The sequence below is a fragment of the Cyclopterus lumpus genome, chromosome 3, assembly GCF_009769545.1.
Source record: "Cyclopterus lumpus isolate fCycLum1 chromosome 3, fCycLum1.pri, whole genome shotgun sequence".
In the NCBI taxonomy this organism is placed as follows: domain Eukaryota; kingdom Metazoa; phylum Chordata; class Actinopteri; order Perciformes; family Cyclopteridae; genus Cyclopterus; species Cyclopterus lumpus.
Window position 1 is genome coordinate 13,350,093 of NC_046968.1, and position 25,881 is coordinate 13,375,973.

General features: G+C 41.5%; 1 protein-coding gene across 2 annotated transcripts; it reads left to right on the forward strand.

Moving 5' to 3' along the window:
- Positions 1–1,260: 1,260 nt before the first annotated feature.
- Positions 1,261–25,404, forward strand: rras2 (RAS related 2). 2 transcript variants are annotated; one of them, XM_034525862.1, is made up of 7 exons: positions 1,527–1,747; positions 16,917–17,003; positions 20,235–20,322; positions 20,535–20,637; positions 22,085–22,193; positions 22,630–22,748; positions 23,386–25,404. In XM_034525862.1, the coding sequence occupies exons 1-7, from the start codon at positions 1,646–1,648 to the stop codon at positions 23,471–23,473; spliced, it is 696 nt and encodes a 231-aa protein (XP_034381753.1). In that variant the 5' UTR covers positions 1,527–1,645; the 3' UTR covers positions 23,474–25,404. The 2 variants fall into 2 exon arrangements, with proteins under 2 accessions (XP_034381762.1, XP_034381753.1); XM_034525871.1 differs by lacking the exon at positions 16,917–17,003 and having other exon boundaries at positions 1,261–1,747.
- Positions 25,405–25,881: the final 477 nt, after the last annotated feature.

Sequence of the window (25,881 nt, forward strand, 5' to 3'; positions counted from 1 at the left end):
TGGACCGGAGATTTAGCACCCTATGTTTTTGTACTGATTGTCAATTGTTGGCAGACAGTACTTGCCTAAACACAGATTAAAGTTACATTCTTTAGTTCCTCATATTTTTTTAGATTGATCCGTACTATGTGGAACATTTATGGTGGCTTTATTTTGTATCAAGCCCAATGTCAAAACAACTTCTGCTTTTCATCCTAAGGTATCTCTCATTTGCACATTGACTGTCATGTGTTATAAATGCCTATCTTGCATTTTATTACAAGAACTGGTGCAACGAATCTTTTTCAAAGCTTTCTGATCTGTTAGCGTGCCCTCAGCACTTTAAGCAAACATAGAGGACACTAGATGGCGCCACATGTGTCAACGCAGTGTTGGTATTTTGCACAGTAAAAAACACAAGATATGTCATAACATGGCATATAATTAACATGTTGACATAATACAAGTCATGATTGTACACACTGAAGGAAAGCCATTTCCGATCAAGTGACTTAAGCCTGCACTGTTCTTTTCACCTCGTGATAAATTATCATGACACCACTTCACTTCAAAGTGCAACGCAAACATCAGCATGTCGAGCTCCTGTAGATTATTATTCAAATAGCAAGGCCTCATACCTTTTATGAAGGGGACTTGTGAATTAGAAGTCACTGTCATATACAAATGAGGATGTAGCTGAAAGCAACTAAGTTATCTATACAGTATATTTACATAAGGCATTTTGCAGTTATATTTTGAGTGCATTATTTACCAAGTTGTTTAGCCGAGTATCTGCCTTCTGAAAAGTGACTCAGTTACAGCATGATGGGGACTTTCTACTTGTGAAAACCATCATTATGATCATATTGCGTAGTGATATGCTCCTGTTTTTTATTTGTATGTGTGTGTGTCAGAGACACTAGAAGTGGTGCACAGCACAAATGTGAATTATTGGTTTACAGCATAGTGAGAAGAAAAACTCCCTTAAACAACGTTCAAAACAGACTCCTAATCGTTTTCGTGAAGATTATGATGATGATGACGATGATGATTAGGATTATGATGATGATGATGATGGCTACAGGGCGCCTTTATCGATGTCGATGTACTTGGCTGCAGTTTCAGTCGGCTCAACAGACCTCGCTTCTACGTGTGTTGGAGGACAGGAATGTGGCTGCAGGGGAGGATGATAGGAGTCTCAGGACGGGGCTGCAGGGTCGGTTCCGGCGTGTTTAGGTGTGTGTGTGTGTGTGCGTGCGCGTTTGTGTGCACTGTAGGTGGAGTGTAGAGGCAGTCACACGCCGCCTGTAGAAGCAGAAGGGCCTCTAGCGCCAGACGTCAGTACTGGTCTGCTCGCTCACTCCTCCTCTCGGATCCACAGCGCGAGCATCGCGGTGTCTCGGCAGAAACACGGCGTGGCGTGCGGACAGGCGCCCGTAGCCCCGCAGACCCCTCTCCGTCTCACCGGGCACTCAACGGACTACGTCGACGAGTCGTCGCCTTCTTTCTTTTTGGTACATATCTGGGCTCCGTTCCTCGCTCCGGTCTCTCTCGCTGCAGGGCCTCTTCAGTTTACTGGTGGTGGGGGAGAGAGAATAAAAAGTGGGTGTTTGCTGCTCACTGGTGTTCCGGCGGCGGCGGCGGCGGCGGCGGCGAAGTGTCCTCGATGGCAGGCTGGAAGGACGGCTCGGTGCAGGAGAAGTATCGGCTGGTTGTGGTCGGAGGTGGCGGTGTCGGGAAATCTGCCCTGACCATCCAGTTTATCCAGGTCAGTAGCGCGCACACGTCCCTTGAATTAAGCCCCCTGGCCGTGATTTGATTAGCCCAAAACACTGCGAAAGAACGGGGGGGGGGCAGCCACGGGAAACCCGTCCGCGGGTACCGGGGGGGGGGGTCTGCTTTCTTCACTACTTTACTGAGGCCTGCAACTATTTACCGAGGGGCCGTTGGGAGATGTCGGGGAGAGGTGGCGAGGCTTATTGTGTGAATTAAACGAGGAAGGACGGCTGTCACTTTAACTCGACAATAGCCGAGAGCTCCACTTCCACTTTGCTGTCGGCAGCCGCTAGTCGGAAGAGAAAGCAAAGTGGGTCCGTGGAGCTCCCGGGTTGCCCTGTTTTTAGGAACTTGCTGCAAAGCACAGCAGCGTATTTGGAGCCCCTGCTAAGATGTGCTCTGTCGTGGCCTACCAAGAGGTGTCAAAGCTGTGGCAGAGTGCAGAGAAAAGTTGCACACAACTCACTGTCCCTGTAAAAATATCATGCGAGTACTGATATGCCCTCACAGAGAGCAAAGGTACTTCTGAGTTAGTTTTTGTTTTTTAGAGCCACTAAGCTGTTCCAAATGTCAATAGAAATATGTGAACGAGACAGAAGATCCGTCAGAGTTGAATGAATAAGCAACAGCAGCACACTGTCCATTGAAAGATGATTCACTGTGATGTTCAGAAGTAGACTTTCACCAAGCTGCCGGTTCTCCTCATTCAAAGCCCTTCCAGCAACTGAAGGCAAACTAGTACAGTAATGTAAATATTCTTAGAGATTTAAATGTCGTCATCCTTTTTATGACGGCCTACTTCAAAACGCACCTGTGTCACACAGAACAGACATGTAAACAGTTACCTCCTCTATCCCCGGTTGCATTCCAGCACAATGCAGACTTACCCTGCCTTGCGTTGACCTTCCAGGCTTTCATAACAGTCATTTAATCAAGAGCCCCGGAAAACACACACACACACACACACACACACACACACACACACACACACACACACACACACACACACACACACACACGCACACACACGCTAAGATGACAAACGTTGCCCTTTGCCTTGTGTGTTTCCCCCTGGTGTCAGTGTGTTACTGATCAGACTGCAGGCAGCTGCATGTCTCTACACTGTCAGACAATAGTGGGCTGGCACACTTTAGAGTGGGGGTGAAACGTGTGTGTGTGTGTTGGGGGGAGTTGTGTCTAATGAGGGTTCAAAAAGCTCATTAACTGCATACCAAGTAAAAAGGGATCAGATTGCTGTTGCACAGATTTGTGCCATAGCCTACTGACCAGTCACGCTGTAATATATAACCCTAATATTTTAATTGGGAGGTTCCTCATTTGTAGTGTAAAAACGAATGTATATGGAAGATGATACTTGCTATCTGCTCTTAAAGGTAACACCTATATACCAATATAGGTGGATTCCTCATTGTATTGAGATGGTGTTACATGCTAATAAAACCACAGCCTCCACCAAGGAGTCTCCTGCCAAATTAATGGACCGCCACAACAATGTTCCACTAATTCAAAAGTTCACTCTTGAATGACCGAAAGCAGATTATTTCTACCAGGTGTGTGAGTTCAACACAAGAACATATCAAGCGGTCTGCATCAGGCTCTTGCAATACATTTAATCTGGGAGGTATACAGTAAAGAGTACCAGTGTATACCGTCTTTTTTTTTTTAACATACACTTCGTGTGGCTTCAGTGTGACCCAAGGTTAATTTCCTGGCATACCGAGTGCCGTGAAAGTGAGAGAGATTGAGATTGTGACTGCAACTTTCATCCTGGTCAGAAGTTTCTAGAGGTTGCCTGCCAAAGGAAAAGACCTAATAGCTGATTGTGAAGTCAAGGCTTTCCCAAGAACTATGTTAGGTGTTGAGGAGGTGGGGGGTCTGAGTCAGTCTGGGTGGGTTAACGGTCATGGGCCATGTGGAATTTGGCCCTCCACCAAAAGGAAGTCCCTCTCCGGCAGCTCATAGGACCTTCTAGTTTTCTATGGAAAAACATGACCTGCTTCCTGAATCACCCGAGCTACGTATGTGCGTGCGTGTGTGTGTCTGTGTGCGTGTTCGTGGTATTCCTGACAGGGTGTTAGATTCAGTGCCATGCGTTTTTTCAAAAATATGAAGTAGTTGAAGAAGAATTATTACAGAATTACTTTTATTTACAGTTGTTATCAAATTTAACACGTTTGACCATTTAGACCAGGCTCAGTGAGACGGCGCTACCGCAAGTGCCATAAGTCTCTTTATAACCCCCAAACTTTTTTTTGAAACTCTTGATTGTTTTCCGTCTGAGAAATGCTTTTGCAACACTTTTTCTCGAAACAATATTTGCCTTCTAATGGATACGGTTTCCATGAAATTCATGAAAAAAATTATTGAATTATTTGACTATTGGTGAGACAATTTAGCAATTGATTGCCTGTCATCAAGTAGTTAAGGAGTTACTGTTGTCTGTAGACAATGTAGGAAAAATAGGCTATTTGAGGTAGTTTTGTACTCCGTCTACTTCTACTGTCCCAGTGTGATTTCATATGGGAGAGGGGCGTTTGAATATCCAGAAGGGTCTTCGTGTGGCATCATGTGTTATTAGTTTTTGTGCGCAGGAATGCGCATGTGTGTGAAATAAACTATTTTAAGAGAAGTGTTTCAATCATGTGTCATTTGAAAATGTTCAATACTGGAGCCAATAACTGAACTAAACCTGAGTTTTGGCACTAACATCAAAACTACTTTTTGATAATCAAACTAAATATGTCTTAACAAAAGCAGCCCTACTGAAATGTTGGCTATAAAAAGTTAGGATTTATACCAGGAAATATGTTATCAAATAATTAAAGACTATGAATTCATTAATGCCAACTTTTGATACTCAATGCTGTGGGCCGTTTCCCAGAAGTACTTAGTTTCAAAACCCAGTGCTAATTACGAGGGTGCTGAGCAGAGAGTCTGAGACGACTACTGTGCTGGAGCAGGGATTTCAGGCAGTTGGCAGCACTAACACTGGCAGGTCCCTGGGTGCTGCTGGCCACCCTAATGCCAAGCGGTTGACTCAAGCTGAGATAGCATTGGGATGACATAACATTGAGTCGTGTGTGTGTGTGTGTGTGTGTATGTGCCTCCCTCCCTCCCTCCAGAAATAATGGCACTTCAGAAACCGACTTAATTTACACAGAGTAATCAAAGAAGCTACTGGACTGAAATGGCTCTATAATGAGATGTTGTGTGATCTGATTGCTGGATGAAAAGCATGGCACTGCTTGCTCACATGCTTGCTAATATTAGAGTGGTGGCGGCCCTGGGCACTGAGGGATTCATGCACGAGAGCACAGAATCATGACTGATCAAGTCCAGACAGATTAGTTGAGGATTGTTGTGGACCTCAGCTGGATTTACAGCACATAGGGGACCCCTCTCTTTCTTTATCTTTTACTCCTACTCCATTTTCCACATATCTCACAGATTTTTTTATTACTTAAGATATGAGGTAATTCAGGAGGAATGTTGCCATAAGTAATAATTCAATAGAATAAACATGGTTTTGAAGCTCAGCTTTCCTTGGGCATGTTGAGGCAAGGTGTGGTAGTAATGGTAGTGTTGAATGTGGTGAGCGCCGTTTCATGTGCATTTCTCAGAAACAGCCACAGGTGGTTAGACAAAGTGTTTGCAGCAACACTTTTGTGCGTGTGCATTTGGGATTTAGTTTAGAAGTGTAGTTGTATGTAACGGCATACACAACATACTCTTAACCCACTTTAGGACACAGGCAGTTGTGTTGCTTTCTGTCTGGCTCAGTGATATGTCACATGCCATACAGCCAAGTGCAAACAGTTCCATTTATATTTTGACCGGCGCTTCTTCATCCCATTTAAGGGAGTTAATATCTTTTCTTTGTAATGGAAGATTGAACCATATGACAGTAAGCTCTTTTTTTACTGTAGGGGTTGCAGCTGTGCCTGTTGGGGCAGGTGATGAGAGTGCATTGTTTGTTTAGCTCTGTGGCAGAGTCACCTGTTGATTTCTCACAGAGCAGAATCGAGAGCTAATAAGCCTTTCATTGGTTTTCACAACATGAATTCTAACCAGAAAGTACAAACAAAATAAATGTAGATATAAATAAAAAAACATCAATATTAAAAGATGCAGGAACCGTTCAGCACCATGTCACCTAGAGGGGAAAAAAGCAAACTTCTATGAATCGCGGGCAGTGACTATTACACAGAATAGCAAACAATTCTTTGAGACTGTTTTTGTGAATGATTTCACAGTCACTGTGCTTATGAATCATGCATCCGGTTGGCAACATCAGCATGCACAAAAATGGAAGAAAAAGACTTGTTTTCCGTATGTTTCAGCATCCAGTGTGTATCTCAAAGTCGATAAGCAAAACACTCTTAGTCATTTGATAATAGGTGGTTGTCCTTTCTTTCTAAGATTCAATATAGTAAAGAAGCTGGTGCGACACTCGCATTAATATCTGTTTCATGCTAGTGTGCTCCATTGAAAACCTAATGACATGTCAAACAATAGCCAGTTTGCTTTGAGCACAGTGCCACAAAGTCGTCTCTGCCTTACTTCCCCCTCACCACCACAACCCGTTACCTCCATTTTATTCTCGTGTTGGTTTCCTTATGAAAAGTTAATGTTACAACTTAAGCTGTGTATAGATTGAGAAGAGTATTATATGGCCAATACTAAGCCTGTTTTCTTTTTGCGCAGTGTTGAAGGGCGTAAAGCTGGCGATATTGTCCGTGCAACACTTTGCCAAAGCAAAGTGCAGCCACATTTACTTCAAATTTCCCATGATTATTTATTGTTCCCAGTGGGGGGATCCTAATGTTTTTGGTGACCAAGTAGCTCCCATTATAGTATTTATATTGCTGGGTAAGCACGAGGCTCTTCCTCCAGACTTTGGTGACTGTCAGACCAAAACGTACACGTGTGCACAAGCAATATCGAAATATAATGTGCAGATTGCCATGAAATATACTGAGCACATTCTTGCTCCCCAGAGGAGGATCCATTTCAATTTGACAATTTGTATGTTTCATTTCTCTTTTGCCACCCTCGGGCAATAAAGGCCAGCCTCTTACCCACAATATCATAAAATGTTATGGGCAGGCTTGTGTGAAATGTACATTTACACCCCTTTGATTGTTTTGACCCCGTGGCCTTTCCTCCGGTGCAACCCTGAGGACACATTTGACCGTTTTCAATCCACACTTTCCTTGCATCTACGGATAATTAGATACTAATTAGAAATAATTAAATTAGTCCAATTAGTATATTCTTTGTGCAATCCAACACTTGAATAGTCGGATGTGATGGACAACTAAAAACGCATCTTTTTCGACTATACCTTGAATAGGGAAGGTAGCGCCGTGGTAGCACTTTAGTTGCACGTAAATGTCTCTTACTGATGGCACTTTGTAGTTTAACTTTATTGAAGAAATTGTACTTTCTCGATTCTTGTTGTTCTGAGTTGTACTCATGGTTTAATGCACTTATTGTAAGTCGCTTTGGATAAAAGCGTCAGCTAAATGACATGTAATGTAATGTAACATCATCTTTGTTTTGGCTTGTTTGAATACATAGATAAATACAATCCCGTTGCTGAGATTATTTGCGTGAATCTGACAAAACGCCATGCAGAACACCATAGGAATGTTCATGCCAAAGGAAGTTGGGGATCTGTAAAGACCCTCCCAACCATCTGGGAACGCTCAAGAGACTGGCAGGTCATCCCTCTCGCTCCAAGCTAATGAGAAACTAATGACTCTTCAGGGAGGGAGACTGCTCTTCATCAGCAATAGCATTAACATACAATAAAGACGTTACTACAACATGAGGCACAAATGGATTATAGTTTATTATGTATGTACCAGTGTTTTATAGTCATGCTCACAGTAGAAAGGATCCATTGTCATTGAGAATAACTAACAGGAGTAGATTTACTGTTTATGGCTTTACACAAACATTTCACCTTCCCTTTATGTCCGTTTCTTTTAGTGGAATTGGAGTACCAATACTGAAAAATACAATAGATACCGCTCACCTTCTTTGTGAGTGTGCTTCCTCATTCTGCATACATCTTTATTATGTCTGTTTGCAATGTGTTTGTGAAAAATTAGTTCTCTGTTTTGCGGTTCCAAAATAAGTCTTCTCACTTGTCATGCCATTTTTTTAAAATAATGAATTATGTTACATTACACAATAGATTTCTTGTTCAGTAAAAGGAGAACTTTATCTCTCACTTGTGGCCTTACAGTGTTTGTTATCTGACAGGACGGAACTTATGACGCCCTCCTCAAGTCGAGGATTATTAGAATTGGTCTGTCCAGTGAACTCACTCATTCAGCCTTGAATGCAACAGAGGAGCTCCATGTGAGAACCGTTCCAGAGAAACTCAAGTGAGCTATTATAATTTGTAAAGCTTGTATCAAAAGATTGTCTCTGAGGATGATGAGATATAAGCTGCACGTGTGTACGTGATCGGATGCTCTCTAAAGTCTAAACCACTTTTGTGAAGCATCTTCTCGTAAAGCCGAGATGTTTATAGCTGGAGGCGAAGGTGTGACCCAGAATGTTACCCACCACATTACAGATCTGAGATCAGATGATGATTTGAGCCACTCCTATCTCTCTCCCGCTCTGCTGCAACAACCACGAAGAAGATAATGCTAATGAATACTGTAGCATAGGCATGTATGTACAAGTCACGAAGTAAGGAACGATCAAAAGAGCAGAGAATCATTATCTGCGTGCGATGATAGTTATCTAATATGCATTCTTGAGGCTGTGAGCCAACTGGCCAGTGGATGCAGATGATAGTATCCATTGTGTTTTTAGCTTTGTTTTGCACAACATTTACTTTTGCATCCATCAAATTGATGACATGTTTTCATGTCTTGTAGGACAATAATCCATTTGAATGTGTGTTTGGGTATACTGCTCAACCTCACAGGAAGGAGGTGATATATCTGAATGATTACTACTATAACAGCCTAGAATGGTACCCTGCAGTAACATGCAGATTCTAAAGAAAACTTAAGTCTGATGAAAAAAATCTGCATTGGAGAATGAAGGTACTATTTACCTACAGGCTCTTTCTCTTGGGTTTATTGACTAAAGTACTTCCTGTGTACAAACAATATTTATATAAGCTGGTTTTGATACTGCAGAGTTTAACACAATAATCAGCAGCATGTGTCCTTGCACTTTCAAGATAACATCGAGTATTGAAAGCTGGCATCGGATGTCTGGTCATATGTATAATCTTGTTTACTTATTTGTTGATCAGATGGTTGAACGAACCAGAGACAGAGACCCCTTGTCTTAATGAGATTACCTGTCTGAATAGATGTTCATGAAATAGAATTTTAAAAAGACCAATTTGAGTATACTTTATTTAGGATAGTTTCCGGCCGTATGAACTTGATTTCTGTTGATCGTTGCCAGAAAATATAGTCATAGAAAAAAAATAAGAAAGTAGTATGTTTCAATAGAGACCGACTTGTTTGATCAGAGAAGCTTTCTGCTTCGACTTCTCGGACCATCTCAACATTCAGCTCAAAGCAACGTTTCCTCTTTATACATTTATGTTGTTTACTTAGAAAACCCTGGGGGACCCATCGAATCCGCACGTTGTCCCACTGAACTGATCCGTGGCCAGTTGTATCGGACTGTGGTGGAAGAGTTCAGATTGATAACAAAATGGTTGTATGTCAAGATCTTTTCCTGTATGATTGTATTTCAGTTTTATTTTCAGATCATATTTTTGGTGGCTATTAGCTGAGTTATTAATTTGTCATTGTTTAAAGATTGTCAAGTTTTTTTCAGGAGGTGTGCTTTTGTGTAGTATGTTGGTGTTATTATTAGTTTACTTTCCTCATTATTGGAGATAATGAAGAAAAATAAAGATTTGTAATATTTATTTATATAGCTGGTCTTCACCATTTAATTTAAAGGTGCTAAATATGACTTGCAACCAAATTGTGTTTTGATGATTAATTGTATACATTTTGCCAAACTCCTTGTAACATTGCCTTCTAAAACCAAATTCCCATATTCACCTGTGATATCCCTTGTTGCTTTCCGGTCACTGCCCCTCAGATAGTCAGACAGAGAGGGCAGTGGGTTCCTCCGTGTTATTTTGGGGCTATTGTTCTGTATTCACACATCTGTCTGTTTCAGAATAACTGGCCACAGTATCAGGTCTCGCATCTCAGTCGTATAACAACAACTCTGGCTGTGGGAAAGTAACATGCTGATTATTTAAGCAACCCACTCCCACCACCTTCTAACATTTAGCATTCCAAAATCATGTCCACCTTTTCTTGTGACAAGCCTATATTAATTCAGCATACTCCTGATGCCACTGTTGATTTAATATATGGTGTTTGTCATTAGTGCTGCCCTTTCTGAACATTGTCTGCATTGTTATTTAAAGCGGTACTGCTTCCTGTAACGTGCCACATGCAGAAGAGGCATTTTCCACGCAGCTTAGTTGATGGAAAACAATGAATGGTTCTTTTTAGATGACGATGTTTGTCGCTGATGCCGGGCCCTGAGCTGCCTGCCAGGCAGCTGGTGGACATTTGGCACATCTCATGCAGACACCGTCCAGAGGCCTGTGGGGCATCTGCTGTCCATCAGGGGGAGGTGATGCATGGAATGAGACAGCCCCTCGACATGTGACAGTACAGCACCACGCGCTGTCCAAAAGTGCGGATGGCCAAGGGGGACTTGTGTCCTCCTCTCAGTCTCTGTCCCACTGATAAGACCACAGATCACAATCAGAGAGGATGTGCAGTAAGCATCAGGTACACAAGTAGATACATTTAGCAATATCTGAGCTTGGTTGAGTCAGCGACACAGCTGTTGTGTGACTGTTATACGGATCTAACTCATGCAGCAAATGTGACTGTTTTCAGCACCAGTTGGTGTCAGCAAGCCCGATGCAGACTTTTGCATTGGCACACGCCAACAGCTGCCTAAAAAGTGTGTTTAGTATGTCCAACCAAAACATTGTCCTCTCAAAGCCATCTCGAGATGCTAGTTCAAGCATGTAGAGCTCAGGCTCCTGTGCTCACAGTAGACACTCACCTTGTTGACAAGCTGGTCTTTTAAAAGTTAAATCTACTAACTCGTCAGGTGACATGTCCTGCATCTTCATTAATTAATGCATTATTATAGTTAAACTATACATATTCTCCCCTCTGTATTTCCCTTCATGAAAAGATCATTTTCTTTCCCCAAATAAAATGATTTTTGATGAATGTGACTGGGCAGGGAGGGTGGAAGCATCAGAGGGATAAAGATGTGTCCATTAGGCGTGGTTTATGGGGAGTGGCCTGCTCCTGTAATAACATTTATGCTGCCTGTGTTGTAGGATCTGCTGGCCTAAAAGCACACTGCTGTGTGTCTGACATGATGCCAGTTAGTGGCCCCATTTCCTTTGACATATCACTCCATGCTAAGAATTATAGTCTGCAGCAGAGTACACTGGTGCAGAAAGCCACACTCAGCAGTTGTACCAGAGGAGAGAGGGGAGTTGGTGGAGAAGATGAATACATTTCTGCAGGTGTACAGTTCAATCTTTTTAGAAGTGTTTGGGAGCTACTTGATCATTTAAAAGTAGGTAGCAGTAGAACTTGCTGTGGTGTAATATGTCATTTCTGAGTTAGATACATATTATTAATCTTCTAGATTTTTTTTTGGTCAGCCAAATCTTTCAATTCTCAGAGTTCTTCATTTTGAGCGCTGATCAGCTTCCTATTATTCGGTCGGTCATACGGTTTTCCGGGAAACCATAGACTACAGACTGTGAGCCACACTTCATTGAGTGACTTTGAATGGGGTTTTGAAAGTCCCACAGTAGTTTCTCTGTCCACACAGCCACTGCAGTAGCTGGTGTCCTCACTGAGCCGCCACAGTAACGCTTTGTTCATGTGAGCATGTGCAGTTCTACTTCTGCTGCAAGACGAGCAGGGGAAGAAGATTGAAACAAAAACATACGCAAACACTATACTGTCTGAGACCATGGGTCACACTGAGTCTCATTATATCATGACACACTTTATGTTCTTAAAGTCAGAATGACAATGAACTTATTGGGTGACATGCTTTTTGTCTTTTACTGTATTTGATTTATATTATAATCCTCACTCCCTGACTACAGGAACTTCAATGCCACAATACTCGCTGTTCTGTCACTGCCTTGCTTCATTTCTCCTCAAATTCTACTCCACTTAATTTCTGGTGATTTTGATAGTGTCACATGGGCCAAGGTTGTCCCACTTCCACAAAAGCAAGCATTGATGAGGATTCACCAGAGCAAAATGCAGTCAGGTGGGAATCACCATGTCTTTTTAGAGTAATTCTTATCAAAATATGTCTTTATTTTCTGTCTCTCCCAGCAAAGCAATGAAGGGCCCTAAAGAAAATGTCATTGATGACCCACCAATGGCTGGGCTTAGGGTGGGCTTAATACAGGGAAGGGGAACATTAGTGCTGTCACATGATCAGCTAGAACAATAAGGGCGGTTCACACAGTTCTCCCTCTTTGTGTTGTTCTGCTTAATCAGTTTGTGGGCTTTGCAAGTAGTTACACAGGTCTCCACTTACAATTCAACAAAGTGTACTTATGGAACGGAGATAAAGAAATGGTTTGTAGTGTGACCACTAAAAGGCAAACAGGCGGCTTTGAGCCAAGTGATGGGGTGGAAAAGGTCTTTAAAGGGCACCTTTTTGATTCTGCGCCTTTTGTGTGGGTTCAAAAGTGTTCAGAGTCCAGCACACATTGATATTTAGCAGAACGATTGAAGTCTTAATGTCAGAGAGGTTAGAAGAGAGCCGGGGGGTTCACTGATGGGACATTTAGTCTCTGCTTTATTCTCTGCATGAGTGCTATCCCAACTTGGTGCTAGCTGGACCGTATCTTATTGTTATTGTGAGATATATATGAGAGAGAGAGAGAGAGAGAAAGAGAGATTACTGTTATCTGTTACAATGACATTTCATTCTTCAACTAAACCACAGGGAATATGGCAATACATTACACACCCTTAATGTTTGAAAGTGAAACTGTATGGTAAATATAGCAGAAATATGAAATTCAATGTTAACTGCATAAAAAAAACTGCATGCATGCAAAGACATTGTAAGTACAGTAAGTCAGACCAGGGAGCAGCACTACAACATCTAATGTACGACATTTGCTGGAGCTTATCTAATTAGTCAATCGATTAACCAATGAACAGAAAATATGTCTAATGCTTTTTAATTGATCATTTCTTTCATTTTGCAAGTAAAAATGTCAAGGCTCTGATTTCAGCTCGTCAGATGTAGGGATTTGGTGGTTGTCTTTGTCAAATATGAAAGTAAACTGAATATCTTGTAGGATAACACAACCTTGGGCTCTGGGCAATTATGGTGAGTATTTGTGACTTCCTGGCTTTATATGATAATTTAGAGACAAAACAATGAGTAGATTAGTTGGGAAATTGTTTGTCAGATTAACTGATAATGGATATGATCATCAGCTGCAGCGTTAACAGTCACAATGGACAGTAGAAGCAATAGGTTTATCTTTCACCCTTTTTAAACGGGTGTCAAAACTGGGGCTTTGCTCACAGCCTGTTCGACCCTCCGATCACTTGATACCTACTGGACCGGTCCCTCGAACGGGTGCAGTGATTCTGGCCCCTTGGCTCAGCGGGGCTGTAGTTTATACTATTAGGATTGTAAAAACAACAGCGTCCACAAACAAACAAGCTAAGACTTGAAGTCACTTTGTGGTTGAAAAACTGCCACGGCCATGCAAAATTCAATAATTGATTTGGTTTGTGAAGCTTACTGCTTCTCAGCATCAGCAAATCAAGTTGTGGAAGTGTGTGGTCCACCTGGAAGCCCAAAAGTCCAAAGACAACATAATTAGCTTTCGCTAATCGGCAAGACTCTTTGAGTGGATTGTTAATTATTTTTTGACAACTTGGACCTTATTTTTGCAGTTTTGAGCATAATTTGTGTTTCTTATAATTCAAATTGATTGTTCCCTGAACTTAAGGGCAGCAGTGTCTGCGTTTCCTGTGAGGTCATAGTCCTGGATGAATGTGAGAGTTATGCCAATGGTTTGTCTTGTGGGGCAGCGTTTCAGTGGTCGTCTGGCATTTAAGGACACGGGAATGATTTAAGGGACAAGCTATTGATCTGTTCCGCATTAGGAGGAAGAGAGCTTGTCAGAGTGATGTGCGGTTCATTTAATTCGGCATCGGGCCAAGGTTCAGTGCTACACCCAGACTGCATCTTTTGTGAACATTCAATGAATGCGTTATCACTGTGAATGTTAAACCTGCGATACAATCATGCAGCTTTACAGCAGACTTTTGAAAATGACGAGTGTCAATTAAAATGTTTTGTTATTTTCAAGTAATTGTCTGCAGCAATCTTAAAGCTTTCCCAGCTTCAACAGAATGCTCCCCGGTGGCCCTTTAAGGTGGTGGACACATTGTGTGCTCTCTTTCTCTCCGTGTGTATTAGGTATTGAATCAGTGACCTTTCTGGTTTGTATGAGCTCATGGGAAAAGTGGGTGTTTCCACAGGAAGTTAATGCCTCTCCCTCCCCCTCTTCTCTCGCTCTCCCTCTCCATGTTGCCTATAGTCTCCCTCCCCCTCAAACCTTCCATTCTCTTTATTTTTTCCACAATTTCTCACTTCAAGCACTCTAAAGTACTCAACAAAACAATGCTCCTCACACAATGTCCTGTGCCACTTGTGTAAAACCCTGTGAAACATGGGAAGAGCGGCGATGATGGAGGAGGACGGGCGGTGTAAAAATGCAAAGGAATTGGTCCTCACTTCCTTCTGTTTAACATTAAACCCTCTTGGTGGCTATTTGATTACCGACAGCTGCCCCGTGTGCCACCCAAGGGGCTCGGTGAAGGTGAAACCTCTGCTAGTTTGGGGACAGGAAGTGATACACAGATGCCCCCAGTCAAATGTCTCTCTTCTTAAACCATGCCCCTTGCTGCACTGCTTTGGTGTGGTGCTTAGGTAATCAGGAAAGAGAGTTATACTGAAAGATTACAGTGTAAAAGTACAATGTATGCATATGTATTGAGAAAAATGTATCTAGTCAATTAAATGAATCATATCAGTTACATGTCAGAGGGAAACCATGAAAAGAAAGACAGGCATGAATATGTATTCCACTTTACATTTTTAATGAATTTATTAGCATGCACAAAATAAGAGTTGGCATGTAATGATTTATCACAAACCGTCACATTCCGCTGCTGTTTAGCTAAAAATGTGACCTGGCAGGCACCAGATGTTAGTGTCCTTCATTGGAATTGCTGCACTTGGCTGTGACCCAATGAACATGTTTCACCTGTCAGCTGGAGACCCCCCCACCACACACACACACACACACACACACACAGCATTGCCTCTTGTAGTGGCCACTCTTATCCAGCTTCTCGGTACTGATGTCTCAGTTTGTATTGCTCTGTCATCGGGTTATCGGGAACTCAAGTTGAGTCATGTTTGACGCTGGCACTTAAAATATGATAAGATCTGTGTTTCTTCCACAATTCCAAATGGGAAAATCTTTTGTAGTATTTCTGGGCTATTTCTGGGCTGTTGCAAAAAAAAAAAAAAAATATATATATATATATATATATATATATATATATATATATATATATATATATATATAGGGTTGTTATAGGCAGTGTTGTGTTGGTGTGGGGGATAATATTAATAATATTATAAATCTGCAGATGCTGACAGACATTTTCCTTGAATAATTTGATTGCATTAAATCTCCATTTTTCTTTAAAGAGAAACTACAGCTGATTTTTTTTTTTTAGCCAAGGCCTGTGAAATCTCATTGGAAATCAGGCCATATGAGGAAAGTAATTAACTCTGAACCGTGTTGATGACTATTGGTTTTAGCTCAGCATTTCCTCCAATTATGACTATCAAGTAGGTACGCCCTCAGGTTTTCCCTCATTTCTTTAGATGCTGTGTGTTTTTGTAAATTAATTGGCGAAGGCTTTTTTTCATTTTTTTTGGTGTAGTGGAAATCTCTTTTCTTTCTGCGTTGGTGCTGAATCTGTGGTTGTGCTGTGTAATGATGCTATAATGGTTAACAGTCAAAGAGGCAGCTCTATCCAAACAAGTAGGATAACAGACAGATGGAAAGGGATCTATATTTAGTTTATGTAAAGCTGTTTTTGTGGAGAGGAAGTGGGTGCATAGTGCAAGCATGATGTTGATTACACGCCTACACGTATCACCCGTTCTTGCTTTCCTTGAGGCTGGCAACTGGCAGTCAGACGGGATTCATTGCTTTATGTCTCGTCTGAAGAGCAGTCGGCTAAAAAGAAACCTGAGAAGGTGCTTCAAATAATTCTATGAATATATTCAAATTATGAAATGCTACAAGTTGGACCACTTACAGCATTTTATACTTAAAATTGAATAGTGAGGCAGTTTGGAAGACAGAAAAACATAATGATTTGATGCTATCTTTGTGGTTTATTTTGCAAAGATTTGTCCAATTCTAGTACTTTAAATGCATCACTGACGGTTCAGTTTTTATTAAGTATTCGTCTATTCGATCCACAGGCATTCTATCAACAGCCAATTTTAAATCGTGTAATCATTTAAGCTGTTTTCAAAAGCAAATATGCTAAGTATTTCATGGCTTCAGCCTTTTAAATGTGATGATTTGCTGCTCTCTTCTATATTACATAATCTTTGCATTATTTTATGGCAGTATTATTTAACTGGGGACCAGTACCCTGAATAGGATAAGCGGTTCAGATAATGGAATGTTTAACTGATGTGTAAAATAATGGGTAATAAATAATAATTAAAAAAACCATTATTTTCAGGCCTACCATCTCGCCTCGTCTCTTTGACTTTCTTCTTTGTGGGGTAATGTCGCTCCATCTGTTTTTCACAACGCATCCAGAGAAAGAACCGCCTAGCACAAAAGGCTGTGCTGCAGCTGAGACTCATCCACCGGCTTCATGCTGAAAACAGGCCTCTAATGTTTTGCCGGTGCATGTGCTGTGTTTGGGTGGAGGCCCGAGATGTATGGCTGGAATGCTGGAGGCGAACTGAGTGACAGCTTTGGACTTTGGCAGGGGAACATGTCGTCTGTGACATCACCACCACCACCCCAAGGCTCGGCCGGGCCAGTTGCCTGCTGCAGAGGTGGAGTTTCCTTCCTGGTGAGCTGACCGGGGCTGAGTGTGGCCTGACCCACCTTGCCATCAACATCTGAACTGTGCTGCAGCTTGATTCTGTGCGTTTTTGGATTTCTCTCTCTTTTTTACTTTGTCCTCTTAATCTAGCAATTGTGCTTCTTTGTACAGTGTGCTTATCCAACAATTTTCTTTTAGCAGAGGAGAAATACCAAGGGTGTCAATTAACCTGGATTTACAGCTCACAAATGCACACGGCCAGGATGCTGGTCATGTCAGCACAAGCCTAATGACTGCTTCAGTGAATCTTGAGTTTTTGTTCTTGCTGTTGTAAACACTAATTTACCTCAGCTTTGCAAAGTTGCTGCAGAAGACTTCAACTGTATGGTGTATAGTGCACTTGAGAAGAGGGCTTTTTGTGTGTGTGTGTGTGTGTGTGTGTGTGTGTGTGTGTGTGTGTGTGTGTGTGTGTGTGTGTGTGTGTGTGTGTGTGTGTGTGTGTGTGTGTGTGTGTGTGTGTGTGTGTGTGTGTGTGTGTGTGTGTGTGTGTGTGTGTGTGTGTGTGTGTGTGTGTGTGTGTGTGTGTGTGTGTGTGTGTGTGTGTGTGTGTGTGTGTGTGTGTGTGTGTGTGTGTGTGTGTGTGTGTGTGTGTGTGTGTGTGTGTGTGTGTGTGTGTGTGTGTGTGTGTGTGTGTGTGTGTGTGTGTGTGTGTGTGTGTGTGTACGTGTCACTTTAAGAACTGAGCTGTCGACCCCACTGAGTGTCAGCTGTCTCCTTATGACATCTGTCCAATGTTTTCATAGAAATCTGTCTAGGAATCCTTCTGCCCCTCAGTACCTGTACAGTGAAGTCACTGCTTGTCTTGTAAATATGTTGGTTAACATCTGAGATTTCTTACTTTATTATGTCAATACGATACTGGAATGAAACGTTTGTGCACATTTTATAGACTAAACATGGAACTATTAATTTTCTAATAAAAGTAATTAATAGTTGCACTACATTAAGAGTGTAGACGTTTCCCTAAACCTTTAGTTTTGTTACATGTAACAGCATGCGACAACTAAATGTTGTTTCACTTAACAAAAGCAGCCGTACAAGAACTTTGCCGTAGTAAAATTTAATAAAATAGGCAATGTATCGACACTCAAACCTAACTTTCAGGGCAGGTTTCACTACTTGGTCAGCGGTCAAAAAGTACAGAGGTTTGATACCCCGCCCTAGTTGCAGGTTGTGGGTGCTATTGCTCCCCAAGAACTTGGAGCAGCTACTTGACTCATAGAGCATGACTCATTCAGTTATATCTGATGAAGTCATGGACTAATATAAGGATTTATATATTACTGGACATGACTCAGGCTGGCTTATGTCACATAGTTATTGGTAGTCCTCCTGAGTCATGTTGCACCCCCTCACCCAGCCCACTGCCCTGTTAGTGCTGGCTCTGGTGCTGCTGGCACCGCATAACAGCCTCATCTATCACGGGAAACGACTCTGAGAGAATCAGCTCAGGCAGAACATGGTGCAAGGCAGCCACACTACCCTTGCATGTGGGAGGGAGGGGAGGAATAGCCGGAGGAGTGTGGCGCTCAATGCGGCTGCCCGAGGTTGACAGAATAGGAATAAGAGGTTGACGGGAAGCTGAGGTCACGTGCTGAAGCAACGGCTGGGAGAGTGGTGGGACGGACAAGAAACACAAGCAGCTTCTTTTTCTTCTCTCTCTTTCCATGTCTGTGTGGTCGTCTGAAGGCACACTGGCAGTGCAGTGAAGCTTGTTCTAGGACACACAGTAATACTGATGAATTATTGAACAATGGGGAGTGGATAGGAGAGTGAGTGGGTGAGATTACCTGCATTTGGTGCAACAGGGAGGTGTGTGTGTGTGTGTGTGTGTGTGTGTGTGTGTGTGTGTGTGTGTGAATGAGTTGGAATCACAAACATTCACAGATCAAAATTAGAGCTTGAAGCTAGGACTGATATTTGAGAGTTTAAAACATCTGAAGACAATATATCAGCTCATGACATAAACACACTATTATTTGGACCAAGGTATAGTATGCACTGAGTAGGAGTTATGTAGTGTAATGGTGTTAAATCTTATGATTTGATAGGATTTCCTTTGCCATACATGATAGGAAATGGTTTTAGATTTTGAAATGTTGGTCATATAGTGTGTAAGTATATATATATATATATATATATATGAAAATCTAACATTCTCATTTACCTGCTTCTACCTGATCAGTATCTGGATTTTCAGTTCTCCTGATCGTTCCGTGTTTTAGGGTGTTGGTTTGACATTCCCAGAGCTCTCCCCTCAGCTGTCCCCACTTAACTAGTCCCCGAGCAGAGGGAGAACTACAAAACATGGCAAAAATGTAAAAAATGCATGACTCCTCCTCTGCCCGGCTCACTGCCCCCTGGCCCCACCCTTCCAGTTTAGGTTACTAGGAGACCAGATATTGGCTGCAGAATGAAAGCATCAAAGCCTTCAGGAGTGAGTGGTGTGACTGTTGCAACTGAAGAAACGTCTACTAAATGTGTGATTGGCACAAAAACCAGCCTGCTGTCACGGCCTAAGTACTCGTTGTTGTGTGAGGGAATATTTACATGACATTTTTTGTGCAAGTGTCTACAGACAGTGTGTTTACCTCCTGTCTGCACGATGGTTGCAAAGGTAGAGGTCATTACAGCCGTGCTGTTGTAACCAAAAACACAAGAACAGAGTGGCTGCTTGTTCTCATATCCATTCATTATGAAGCCAGCTGATTTGAAGTCTCTGTTTCCCAAATCCATGGTACATACTCACTCTAAGCAAGATTTCAGTGTAGTGTGTTGGCGCTGGTGACAAAGTGTACTCAATTGGCAGTCGGCTATATTCTCCTACCATGTAATGCACAAATTGAAAATGTCTTCACAGCTGCAAGAAATGAATTGGTGGTGGTGGTGAAACAGCTCCAGAAACACCTCCCAAAACCCTTCTTGTTGCCTCTTTAAGTATAATTGGCAGTGTTACTCGAAAGTCGCAATTTGATTGCCTTTTGCACGGCCAGGATTGCTTAATTTCCTGTCGGTACAGAACAGTAAAGCATGTTGGCGTCTTGCACACTCACTGCAAAGATCAGTTTATAGTGAATACTGTATACAGTGTTTGTTTGACCATGAACTTGTTTCAATCTTACATAATGTATAGACATAATGTATAGACTAGACACATATTCACAGTGTCCTCTCTCTTTTGTCCTTTCTCTCCTGCAGTCATACTTTGTCACCGACTATGACCCCACAATTGAAGACTCTTATACCAAGCAGTGTGTGATTGACGAAAGGGCGGCCAGGCTCGACAGTAAGTGTACTTGGCTGAACAAACATGACCAGAATAAATACACACACACACACACACACACACACACACACGCATAAAGACTACACATGCAGTCTATTTGTATGTTTTTAACACATTGTACTTGAGGATTTGATGGCAAAAGTCGATTTTGCTGAAAGTTATTCTCTTTCTCTCTCTGTGTGTGTGTGTGTGTCCTCCCTCCCTCCCTCTAGTCCTCGACACGGCTGGACAGGAAGAGTTTGGAGCCATGAGAGAACAATACATGAGGACAGGGGAGGGCTTCCTGCTCGTCTTCTCAGTCACTGACAGAGGAAGGTGAGTGACAGTTCTCATCATGTGCAAAGTCACAGCTACAAGTGCACTTCTCTGTCTTTCTCTTTCTTTCTGTTTGCTCATCTCTGTTTACTGTTCACAACTACACCCTCTCTTTCTCCTCTGCCTCTCGCTCTACTAAAACCATAAATCTTGCACCGATACTCTCACTTGTTGCGGCATGTATTTCCGGACCCACTGTTGTTCTTGTCATTTTCTTTTGTTCTTAACATTCCTCCCTCACCCTCTTCTCTTGAAGCCCATGTGCTTAAACAATATTCGGTGGGCTGTTAGAACTGTACAACTTAAGATGCTTGGCAAAAATGTGATACATTTTTTAATCTTCATAATGCAGACTTCATTTTGGCTTGTTAACAGACTTTTAACCGCTTAAACCCACTGTTTGGTTTAATTTTGGGGAAATGTTTTAAAAAAAATATATCACAATATATCTAGAATATTTCCACAAATCTTGAAGTAATGATGCAATCATACTGTAAAGCAGTCTTGGGTTATCTTTCATTTAATGTAAACATCATTTAGCTTTGATAAAGAGGAGGACGGTGCCAATACGCAATATCCACAAAATAATACTGTCAAACGATGATGAACTAAAGACGAGTGAAGAGTAAACAGTGAGACTGTCATCAAAATAAAATGTTGATAAAAATGACCTGCAAGCAATGGCAGACTCCTCCACTACCAATGGAAACTTCTACATAGAGATAATAACTGAATGTTATAACATTACATTACATTAATTGACTTTTGTAGGAGAAACGCAAGCCAATAATTGTTTAAAAAAATCGGAGTTGATGTCATTGAAATCTTGAAAATTCGATGACTCCAGAGATTGGAGTGATTTTACATCTGATGTCACCTAGTTTTATGATGCATATAGTATTCTGCTGTTAAACCCCATCCTCCCTGTCTTTGTGTCCCTGCCCAGTAGTGCAGTGGGCTGCATTCCCCTGCCCTCAACCCACAACCCCCTTCCAATGTTTATGTAGTAAACGGTCTTTCCTTCCTCCATTTATATTAGTCAAGTCTTTCCAGATTTACTATGTGCTCACCAAGCTGTCTGCGGGCCCGCGGCTGGAATGCGGTCCTGGGTTTGTGGTTGCATTCTGCCTCTTCACCCCCTCCCGGATGGACATCTCTATTTGTCTTTTATGTTATAGTGGGACCACGTCAGTTCAGTGCACAGAGCCGAACCTCAGACAAACACATTTTATGTTTCTGTAATTGTGTGGCTGACCCTTTTTTCTATTTGCTGATGTGTTCAGCCCTTGAGTTTTATCCACAACACACACACCCCAACATCTGTGTGTGTGTGTGTGGGTGTGTGCACATGGACACTTTTAGATGAATGTATGCATCTACACATTAAAAAACATTAAATAACCTGTTTGTGCAGAAATAACATAACACGATGTAACATGTTTTACAGCTTTGAAGAAATCTACAAATTCCAAAGACAAATTCTCAGAGTGAAAGACAGAGATGAATTCCCGATGATCCTTGTAGGAAACAAAGCAGATCTGGAACTACAGAGACAAGTAAGTCCGACAGATTGCAGAGATTTAAACCCACTGACAAACATTCACCCTGTTTGATCATCTGAAGAGATGATATCAACTGGAGGATTAACATTTGCATATTTAAAAGTGGAAGCAAGCGTTGCAGCTGCAGCTCGCTGCCAAGATACAGCAGAATGTGAGTGAGAGAATAAAAGTGACTCTGTAGAAATGGTGGTGTCAGGAGAGGAGGATGGATGGAGAGAAAAGGGAGTGTGAGGAAATGATGAATTCTCTGCCTGATGGTACGCAGTTGCTCAAAACCATCCTGCAGTGAGTCCACACCACCCCCTTATGGTGAAAACAAGCCTTACAGGGACATTTGTTGCAACTCTACTTGCTTCATCTCTACATGTCTGAAGATAACACTACATTCAGGTTTCAGCACATCATTATTCTCTCCTTCCTTTTGCCTCAGGTAACCCAGGAGGAGGGCCAGCAGCTGGCCAGACAACTGAAGGTCACATATATGGAGGCTTCAGCCAAAATTCGTATGAACGTAGACCAGGCTTTCCACGAGCTGGTTAGAGTAATCAGGTTGGTGATTTATAAATGCAACTTCAAAATTTTTTCCTTTCAGTGGCTCACATTTGCAAATGCAAGAAAGATGAACATTCGGGCGCTGTTAATAATGCAGAATACAATGGGGCCTTGGTGGCCTCGGGATTAAGTTGATGAACATGAATTACAACCCGCCCAGTTAATAAAGACATGAGAACCCCCCAAAAATGATTGATGAATGATAAAAGATTAATATTTTAAAAAATCACTAAATAAGCAAGATTTTAATAACAAACATCTTAATGTATTTTTATTAAGAGCTTAATAAATAGTTTTTCCGACAGTCGTCGCCTGGCAACATGAGCAAACACCTCCACAAATGTCATCCCTTTTTGATTCAAATATTACTTCTACATAGGAGAAGTAAAGATGTGATTATTTGCTCCTCGCCCACTGAGATAAAGCTCTACTTGCTTCATCTCTACATGAGATAAAGCTAAAAAAAAAATCAAATCAGGACTGACAGAAATCTCAGAGAAAATAAACAAAACCCTTGTAAATTTGTTTGAAAACTCAGTTTCTGTCATTTGTGTTTTAAACAAAAGAAAAAGAGTGATCACCAAAGTCCACATTTCAGTGTGTCATGATTGCTTTACTCTGTCCCGACTCCCAGGAAATTCCAAGAGCAGGAATGTCCACCTTCGCCCGAACCTACAAGAAAAGAGAAAGACAAGAGCGGCTGCCATTGTGTGATCGTCTGAGGCGGCCTTATCACTGTAACTCATGCAGCTACTCTCTACCACCCCACCCACTCTGCCTAACATCACATCCTTAGTGGATGACTGACCGCTGCCTTCTCCTCGTGCATGACTTCAGACAGCCTTTTCTGAGATACTTTGACCAGGAAGTGCTGTCCCCAGGACATCACTATGGACAACTGACGATGCCAAATTTTAACACCACTCTACCTTCAGCCGTAATCTAATTCACACGAGAGAGTCCCAACACTAAACATTGCCTTTCGAATCAGCCTGACAAATTAATGTTTTGTACTCCTGAAGGACTTCTCTTGCCTTGTAGTGACATTTGTACTTGCTACCGAGATTGAATGAAAACTATATATCTAGAATGTTAATGCGTTTCTTTAGTTTCCTGCGTGACCAGCGCAAAGAGATTATCTTACGAAGCTTTGTGTATGTTGTGCCATATCCACCTTTTACTCCCATGTGCTAATCTGCTACTGTACATATGTGACATTTGTTGTGATTTTCAAAGTGTACTTCTAATGATCTATTAAATCACCACAGTACAGTGTGTGAGGTTGAGTTTGATTTTACATATATGAAAGTGAATATATATATATATACATATATATTAAAACAAAGTATGTATATAAATATAAAGCCTAGACAGCCCTTAAAGCTACAATGATAGAACTTTTTGGCATTTTGCAGTGGATTCTTCTTCTTCTTTGTCTGTGGTTTAGGCTTTCATCTCAACTATGAAGTGTCTACTGTATTTGATTTTTTTTTTTTTTTTTTCAAAAGTCTTATAGATTGAAGCTTTCTTATCCTATGCCATCTCCTCAATGTACCTGAAAGTAGCAAATGTGTCTGAATTTCTTTCCTCGAAGGTGGCGGTTCAGTCGAAATTGGACATCAGATTTCTCAGAAGCAGTAGATACATTTCTTGGTAGCACATTGTATAATCCTTGACAACTAACATGATTTCAGATCAAAACACTGTATGCTCTATATTCAACTCTTTTTAAATTTGTTGCAAATCAAGAAGCTTTCAGAGCTCAGTTCAGATCATTCCAATGTAATGAATCTCCTCTGTCAAACATTTAGTCTACGATTCAGATCAAATATCTGTCCTATCATTCCAATAACACAGTGCCAATGTATTTGTTTTGTGTTCCTCGATTATTCTGCTACATTACTTTTCCCCCCCCAATGATCTGTCGCATTGGAAAACCAGGAAAAGTGGAAGCGGTGAGATGCACATCGTAAAACAGTCGGTCTCCAATGGGACTCAAAATCAACCGGACCTGCCACCTGTGGAGCTTTCATCCACACAGACACAACACACTTCTGTAGTTCTGTTTGGGCATATCAATGAAGTACTGCAGTTTGTTTTTCATATCATCATCGTGTGATATAAACAACAAGAAAATCAGATGATGGAAATATTGGACTTGATTAAATGTTTCTACTCTACTTTTATACATTATTTTCTTATCAAACTAGTTGACAAGTATTTTTATATGTTTATAAGTGAGTACACATTCACAGCATAGCTGTGCATATATGTAAAGAGGGATATTTAATTCTCCTAATTATTTTAAACTGAGGCCCAAATTTACAAAATGAAATTATTCACCCAGATGTGACAAATAATGTGATTTCTTGTTGGGGCTTATTAATGGAGAATATATTGATATTTAAATGGTTCACCACCAGCTCAGAGCCTAACATGCTAGGTGGGAGAGGGTCTTAGAAATGTAAAAGCTTAAAGTCCTGTGGATGAATTATTATAATCACTGAGATTTGAAATACCTACTTCCCATCGTAACACAAGTCCTAGTATACATCCAAATCATACTGTTTTTTTCTGCTTTTTCGTCCATATCAATGTGTTTTGCCCTGTGTCTAGCTTTTGGTGCTACAATAAAATCTGTCATTGAGCCAGATGGGGTAGAGCATCTTTATTTAAGGTTCAAAGAGCTGCACAGACCTGCATCTTATATACTGAGCCTTGTGTCAGTGAGATCATTATTATTCATTTTTTTCCCTTTGTTTTGGGATCATCTTTATTGGAATTCCTGACTCCCCCAAATACTTTAGGCCTATTGCTGAATTTGGCAAGCACAGGAGAGATACACTCCACATTATTAGATAGCGGAAACTGTGATTGAGTGTTGACATGGCAGCACGAGAGCTTTTCCTGCTCATTTTGACCATTAATCTCTGTATTGGTTCACCTTGTGATCGGTTGTTTAAGAGTGCCTCAATGTTTGTACAAAATCACAGTTATGCAGATATCCAATTAGTGATCTTAGAGAAGCAGTGAGCCTGCTCCAGTAGAAAACACACGAGTAACTGGGCCTATTCAAATGTGCATTGCATGGCATCCACGACCAAGTTCTTATCGAGAGGGCACACATCCA

Excerpts from the sequence above, each read along its gene's own strand:
- rras2 (XM_034525862.1), top strand. The coding sequence starts at position 1,646 with ATGGCAGGCTGGAAGGACGGCTCGGTGCAGGAGAAGTATCGGCTGGTT. Across the intron at positions 1,748-16,916 it reads TGACCATCCAGTTTATCCAG|GGGAACATGTCGTCTGTGAC; the intron begins GTCAGTAGCGCG and ends GGACTTTGGCAG. Across the intron at positions 22,749-23,385 it reads GAGCTGGTTAGAGTAATCAG|GAAATTCCAAGAGCAGGAAT; the intron begins GTTGGTGATTTA and ends CCCGACTCCCAG.